At 40.4% G+C, this 7,998-nt stretch overlaps 1 protein-coding gene across 1 annotated transcript; it reads right to left on the reverse strand.

The window, feature by feature from the left end:
• Window positions 1-1,599: 1,599 nt before the first annotated feature.
• On the reverse strand, window positions 1,600-6,404 carry LOC128695905 (uncharacterized transmembrane protein DDB_G0289901-like). Its single transcript, XM_053786854.2, has 4 exons — window positions 6,263-6,404; window positions 5,123-5,393; window positions 2,590-4,796; window positions 1,600-2,276 (listed from the first exon to the last, which is right to left on the reverse strand). The coding sequence occupies exons 1-4, from the start codon at window positions 6,387-6,389 to the stop codon at window positions 2,098-2,100; spliced, it is 2,784 nt and encodes a 927-aa protein (XP_053642829.1). The 5' UTR covers window positions 6,390-6,404; the 3' UTR covers window positions 1,600-2,097.
• Between the last annotated feature and the right edge of the window lie 1,594 nt (window positions 6,405-7,998).

Below are 7,998 nucleotides of genomic sequence, written 5' to 3' on the forward strand. Positions count from 1 at the left end.
GTGCTAGACACCTACAGGCTAATTAGGTAAGATTTTCTTGAAGATTCCAATTTCTATGCAATTTTTAAGTAATCTCCCCTCCTCAAGGGAGGTGCTTTTATGCTAGATACAGCCCTTAATCCAAGGAAATGGACCTATCCTCCTATACTTCAATGCAGACATGTTTGCTTTACTTGGTTTTGTTTGCAAGAACATAAAATTTGTGGAAATGGTAAAGTAGAGGGATGTTTAAAAAGATTTGATACACAAGATTTACCTAAACCATGTCTGGTCAAATCCTTCCAGTGAATTGAAATTGGACATTTTTGAGTTTCTACTTTTAGAGCAATTTCTTGCAGTGTTAATAAATTTCAGACAAATTCACCAATACATGTATCCATATTACGATGTAACTGAGAACCTGATTATATACAAATGATTATGGACAAATGAAACATCCAAACCTACCGGAATACTAAATACTAAATTTCACAGATAAATTAAACATTATATGTACCTACGATATTGCACTCCGTATGAATGAATATTCTGCCTGATTTTAAATATATAAAAAGTGTTCGAGCCATCTTTTCCCTGATATACAATTAATAGGCAGAGAGGATTAAATAGTGTATGTAAGGTGTTGGATATAAAAAATCCATAATTGTGATGTAGAAACTTTTGAGTTAAGGGAAAAGTATGTTAAGTGAGGCTTGCAATGAAAGCGTAACGTGAAGACAACCAGCGTCATGGAAAGTGTGTAGTATCATATACCCTTCGTAAGTTGTCAACTTAGGTAACAGGGCCTGATGAATCCTGTAGCGTGCCATTCTGTATGACTCTTGTGGGTTTAGCGCTTAGTTATGATTAGAATAATTATATAATGTAGCATGCCACAGTAAAGGTATGTATATCTCAGAGTATATATACTGAAAGTTTACTTTAATGCCTATTTTAAGAATTCATGTATTTTGTCGGGTGGTGCAGGCAGTCTATAGCCTTTAAAACTGATAAACCATTATAAACATTCCATATATACTTTAAATTATATACGCCTTATCAAGATGTTTCCTAGGGCTGTGGGGCCTGACGATAAATGTTCTGCTTCCGTACTTATGTCCTTCAGCTTCAGATTTATTATTGGAAATTTTTGACTAGTCTGACTTTTATGACAAATGAAAATGATTTAGTGATTCATCTATAACTTCCTTGCTGCATGACCCATACATTTTAGTGTGTGTTTTGAATATATTACTATTACCACTTTGCTGAAGCTGATGCTATTCTACTATAACTATAACCATACTACTACTACGACGAATAATACTAATAATAATTTGTCTTTTTACTCATTATAACGCTGAATGACCTACACTGGTTTAATACTCGGAATATTATATCCTTGTTTAGTCGTCTTGTATCTCAAACACTTTAGAGTGTTTAATAATGAATGTGTAAACAAGAATTGAGTAGTAAACAGTGGCTATTTAAAAATGCCAAAGTAAAGAAATCGGCAATTATTGTCTTATTAATAATTAGTTACAACTGAAATTTAAAGAAAATTCATGTTAAAAATTCAAATTTTTATTAAATAATGATGAATTATCACAGTAAATTATAGGACAATGCAATTAGTTTGAAAAAATTTAACAGCTCAAACACCTGTTAAAGCTGATAAATTATAAACCGTGAAACTTCATACTATTTATAATACTCTGTATTATGTTAAAATTATATAATTGTTGTATATACTGAACAGTCTGTCTTATTAACTGGAAAGTCATAATACAAACAACTCAATATTCAAAATATTCCTCTTAATACGATACATGAAAGGAACGAATTGTGTAAGCAAGGCATCATAAAGATTCAAACCTGGGTTAGCCAAATATCATTTCTGCATATGTATCCCTGCACCATGATAGCATGTAAACTGAAACGAATATGTTTACTAAGTCTGTCGGTGATGATAGTCCCATTGTTCCCATAAATCGCATCTTGTGTAACGGGTGTAGAACTGCCATCTGGCTAACCAGAGATCGATATGACTTCTTGTTTACATTATTTTTCAATAAACAGTAAGTTTTGGAGCATGAATGTGATGGGAGAAGTAGGATATCACCAGTCCAAGGGCTTCGTGAGGGAAGGCTTGCACACCCACTGGTCAGACTGGCAGGTATCGAAGCAGCACTTCTCAGTGGATCGACATGAACTGTCATTGTGACATTTCTTGAACGTTCTACTAGATTTGGTTTGGAAGCACTCTGTAGGCAGCTCAGGGCAGGAACCAGCGTGAACTGTTCAACAACACCATTTAATTTTTAGGAAATACATATCTTTCACCGAATTATACCAAACTGTATAGGAAATTTGGATCTTAGCAGGAGAATAATGCTGTATCCTAAAATTCCATTTAAGCACATTTGCAATATAATTTATGAAAATCGCATATTTTAATACTGCACTTTGAATTGTTAAAGTACTATATGGACGTTATATTTCAATCTAACAAAAATAAAGTTAAGGTACTGACAGTCAAAGGTAAGTATTGAGTCTATCAAGTGTTTTTAATGTGAAACGTTATTAAGTTATATGGTGAGCGTTACTTACCTGGTCTGCTGCTGCTCACTTTGAGGATTAATTCCCTGACGCCAGACCCAGAAAGAGAGGCGTCGTGAGAGGCCGTAGGAGGGATGTAACCTTGACTGATGACACCCAGGAAAGACCCACTGCCGAATGATGTCTCTGAAGAGGAACCCTGAGAGCCCGATGATAACACATCAAGCGAACTTTGGCTGCCTGATGTAAAGCTTGTAAAACCTTCGCTGCTGGTGGTGGAATCATGGCTTCCAGTAACATCTGTAGCAGACACTTCGCTGGTAGATGCACCATGAATTGCAGATCCTTGGATTCCAGAGGATCCGTGGGTTGAAGATCCCAAGGTAGCAGAAGATCCTTGGCCTCCAGAGGCACCGTCAGATGTAGATCCAAAGCTGATTTCAACTCCCTGGATTCCAGAGGCTCCATGGGTTGAAGATCCAAAGCCAGTAGATCCAGGACCTCCAGAGGTGCCGTGAGGTGCTGATCCAAAGCCAACGTTAATTCCCTGGAGTCCAGAGTCTATGTGAGTTGAAGATCCAATACCAGCAGAAAATTCTTGACTTCCAGTAGCACCGTGAGATGCGGATCCAAAGCTTGCATCTACTTGAATTTCAGAGGCTCCGTGGGATGCAGAGTCAAAGCCAGCAGACCCTTGGCTTTCAGAGGCACCAAACCCAGCGTCAGATCCTTGACTTCCAGATGCACTGTGAGATGCAGATCCATATCCAGTGTCTGTGTCTTGGCTTACAGATATACTGTGGTCTGAAGATTCAAGGTCTGCAGAGGATTCTTGGCTTTCAGAGGTACCATGGGAAGCTATTTCAATCCCACTGTCAGATCCTTGGATTCCAGAGGTACCATGTGCTAAAGATTCAAAACCAGCAGAAGACTCTTGGCTTATAGAAGCTCCTTGAGCTGCAGATCCAACGCCAACAAAAGATCCTTGGCTTCCAGAAGTATCGTGGGTTGCAGATTCGATCTCGACCTCAGATCCTTGACTTCCAGAGGCACCATAAGTTGTAGATCCATGTCCAGTGATACTTTCCTGACTTCCAGAAATACCGTGATCTGCAGATCCTTGGCTTCCAGAGGCACTGTGAATTGCTGGCCCAAATCCGATGCCAGTTCCTTGGCTTCCAGAGGCAATATGTGTTGTTGCAGAGTCACCCTGTGCGGCAGATCCGAATAATGAGTCAGAAATGTCCTGGATGGAGGTTCCAAATGTAGTGTCAGTGGCGCCATGAGTAGCAGATTCATGTGAAGAATCAGAAGCACCATGCGTGGCTATTTTATAGCCAGTTCCTTGACTTCCAGAAGCATCGATGGCTGCAGATCCAAAAACAGCTGAAGATCCTTGACTTCCAGAAGCACCGTGGGCTGTAGACCCAAAATCAGATGAAGATCCTTGACTTCCAGAAGCACCGTGGGCTGCAGACCCAAAACCAGCTGAAGATCCTTGACTTCCAGAAGCACCGTGGGCGGCAGACCCAAAACCAGCTGAAGATCCTTGACTTCCAGAAGCACCGTGTGCTGCAGATCCAAAACCAGCTGAAGATCCTTGACTTTCAGAAGCATCGTGCGCTGCAGACCCAAAACCAGCTGAAGATCCTTGTCTTCCAGAAGAACCTTCAAATACGACGTTAAATCCAGCATCAGGTCCCTGAGCTTCAGAGATGGAACCATGACTGCCGGATCCAAATCCTGTAGTAGCGGATCCGTGAACCCCTAAGGCAGATTCGTGACTTCCGGATTCGAAGCCTGTAATGGATCCCTGGATCCCCGAAGTAGATCCGTGACTGCTTGATCCAAAGCCTGCAGTGGATTCTTGAACCCCTGAACCTCTGCCGTGACTTCCGGATTCGAAGCCTGTAGTTAATCCCTGAATTCCTGAAGTAGATCCATGACTGCCAAATTCGAAACCTGCATCGGATCCCTGAACCCCTAACGCAGAACCATGACTGCTAGATACAGAACCTGTTGAAGTCAACCCCCCTGAAGCAGTACCGCGACTGCCTGATCCGAAGCCTGTAGTGGATCCATGAGCCCCTAAGGAAGATCCATGACTGCTTGATCCGAAGGTTGTAGCGGATCCTTGAGCACCAGCGTGGGAACTCTGACTGTCGGACCCCAACCCAGCTCCGTGGAACCCGGAGAAGACGCCATTAGAAACACCAAGATTTTTCAGAAAGTGTCCTGCAGCATCTCCAGAGACGAACCTAAGCAACGTTGATATTGAAAATCATCTTATGTAAATGGTATGAAAAGGAAAGCAAGCATATGATATTTAATACCCGCAAATATAAAGAGATGAACATACAGACTGGATAATCTATAAGCTTGTACTAGAAGTAAAATTTATTCTAAATCTTTTATGTGATATCGGTTCAACTACATTTAAGCCCTGCTAAATGTGTATGACTTCTCAGATAGTTGTGTATACTAAAGTTTGAGTGCATGAGAGTAAAGTTTTATCTATCTTTAAAATGAAAAAGTTGCCACAGACTACAGAATAAAAATGAGGAAATTGTGAGTGTTAACTTACCCGGAGAAGGAGGAGGCAGCAGCGCTGTCTGCTGCCGAGGCCTCGTCGCTAGCGGAGGAAGAATTAAAGAAGGTACCAGCCGCAGAAGAAGCGAAGCTTGACTTAGAAGAGGAGGATCTCGAGGAAGAGGATGAGCTTGAGGAAGAGGAGCTGGCATGGAAGGTGGCTGCGTGTCCTTGGGGAAGCACTGGCAGTTTGTCGGAAAGCTTATGTGGCGGCCAGGCGCTAGTCACGCCTACCAACAGCAGAAGAACCACGCCCACACCACCCACTGTGAGAGATCATCATTAGTTCATGGACAACACTCACTCAGTGAATAGGTAACGCTCACTCACTGGGTGGACAACAAGGATTCAGTTATTAATTATTAATAATTTATGTTAAGCGCTAAATCCATGGGGATCATTCAGCGCATGACGTGGAGGCTTGATCCTCCGTCTGCTGAGCGCCAGACAGACGCACTTCCTATTTGTACTCACCTAGTTTACTTACTTAGTAGGTGGACAACCCGTAACTTAGTGGATAACTCTTACTCAGTGGGTGGACAACCCTAAATTAGTTGGTAGACAAAACACTACAGCAGAATTTTTTCAATGAGGTATGAGAAGGAATATTGTGCAACACACGAGTCTTCCACCTGCACTTTACAACAATTAAATTGAACGACTAGTGATCGCATTTTACATATCAATATACATGTTGCGAACGTCAAACAAATTTAGAATAAGAGGTTAAAATGGTGCAAGCAATAGACCGATTTTTAGCTATCATTATCTTTCAGAGAAACAAGCGCATATGTTTAGGTGATGACAATTTTTAGGGCATGATTAATTTTGGATCCAAATGGCATACTCCCAACAATAGTGAAGAAAAAGCACACGTTTTGCAACCAGCCTTTATTGGGATAATGTTTTGCTCTATATAGAGTTTAAACAAGTCATCACTTGATAAAACTCTTCAAAAAACGAAACATTGTCCTAATAAATTGGTTCTGCAGAGTGTCTTTTCTTCGTGATTATTCTTGTGTGCACTGTCATCATCAGCGTGGAATTCCACTATACAGATGTCTGTTAAGTGCTGTGCTCTTTAAACAGGGTTAAGTTTAATACTCCAGTAGATATTTGTAACGACCTAACTTACTTATGGAGACTGAAAGAGTGGGAATAGTCTGCCACGAGCGTCCCTTTGAGAGAAGAGCTGAGAGTGAACTGTGGCGATGATCACTCTGTTGACCTTTATATACCCGGCATTTGGATGACTGCTCCATGAGCGGGACTTTCCACACACTTCCTTGAATACTGCGGGCGAGCTAGGAACCTGTGAACACGTCATATAAAACTAGTGTTAATGTCCCTTCTTCCCATCGCTCTTTGTCCTAGTGGCTGGAAGGATTCCAGTGAAATTTCCAGGGAATTAATAGTTATTGTTGTATTTGAAGCACTGTATTACCCATAGGGGTTTAGCGCTTATTTTTTAATATAATAATTTTATTCAGCTTAAAATGACAGCAAATGTTCAATAACAATCCTTCTTCCTGAACGCATATTTACAGGACATGTTCTATACAAACCATACCACGGAAGGGGATAGAACCCGCGACCAGAGAGTCATAAAATTTGTAATCGTGTAAGTACGATTTCGTGAGACATGTTGACGGCTTTGGCTTTGAGGGGACTTGAGCTAGAGCTAGTCACGGCCCTCTGGCGGGAGATTCGTCTGTATAAACTTCCATTTGTGATCACAGTGGTGCCTATGCTAACCTTCCTATGGTGTATAAATATTCCTAGTTGGACGAATCTTATTGTAACCAGCTGGCCCAGTGGCTAACGCGTCGGTCTGGAGTTTTATGACTATTCTATGCAATATCGTAGGCATATCTAATGAAGTAAAAGGACACAAGTGCAACTAATGTAACATATTATTGTGGCAACGTTTCGCTCTCCAGGAGCTTTGTCAACGTTGCCACAATAAAATGTCACATTAGTTGCGCTTGTGTCCTTTTACTTTACATATTGTCGGTAATTCTACCAACATATATACAAATCTAATGAAACTAAACTCTATATCCTAACTTAGTCTAAACAAACTTTGTAAATTTTTAGGTTAGAATACGTTACGCTAGTAAACAAGTATAAATTATAGTAATATTGGTGGTCTATGAAGTAGTGTTGATATTGTGTTAAGTATCCAATCCCTCTGTTCGCATTTTCTTCACAATAAAATTTAGTGCCTGTCTAATATTCATTAGTTTCCTCGCATACCACTTGTCTGCTTATGTGGGGGGATACACATATGCTCACAATAAAAGACGCAACATTTAAATTTGTGAATTCAAACACTCTATATAACCCATACGGGTTTTACATTTTCCTGATTAAATTAAATGAGTTAAACGTATTAGACCGACAACTGAGCAAGGCTACTGTACAGGATGTACAAACGTAAGTAACCATTCTTACAGTATTCATTACCTTTGTAACTTGTGAGTTCATTACCTTTGTAACTTGTGAGTTCATTACCTTTGTAAATTGTGAATTCATTACCTCTGTAACTTGCTCAGCTATCAAAACTTTGAGGCCCAGTCCCTGGACCAATTATGTACCTCTGTAATCTTTTGACTACCGCCCACAGGATGGGTATGGGGTGCATAATAAACATATTAAACTAAACTAACTGTACTGGATCTCTAAATTCATACCCTCTATGGAAGATGCCGTGATGCTAACGGGCTCTTGATCCAAAGAACTAGAGTACCTTTCCCTTTTTTTTATCAAACCTAATTACCTCCCACTCCCCCAGACGCTGTATAGCTCCTGTGGGTTTAACGCTTACCAATAACTAAATTATAATCTAAACTTGCAGTATAATTTTACTCT

This window comes from Cherax quadricarinatus, chromosome 41 (genome assembly GCF_038502225.1).
Source record: "Cherax quadricarinatus isolate ZL_2023a chromosome 41, ASM3850222v1, whole genome shotgun sequence".
NCBI classification, from domain to species: domain Eukaryota; kingdom Metazoa; phylum Arthropoda; class Malacostraca; order Decapoda; family Parastacidae; genus Cherax; species Cherax quadricarinatus.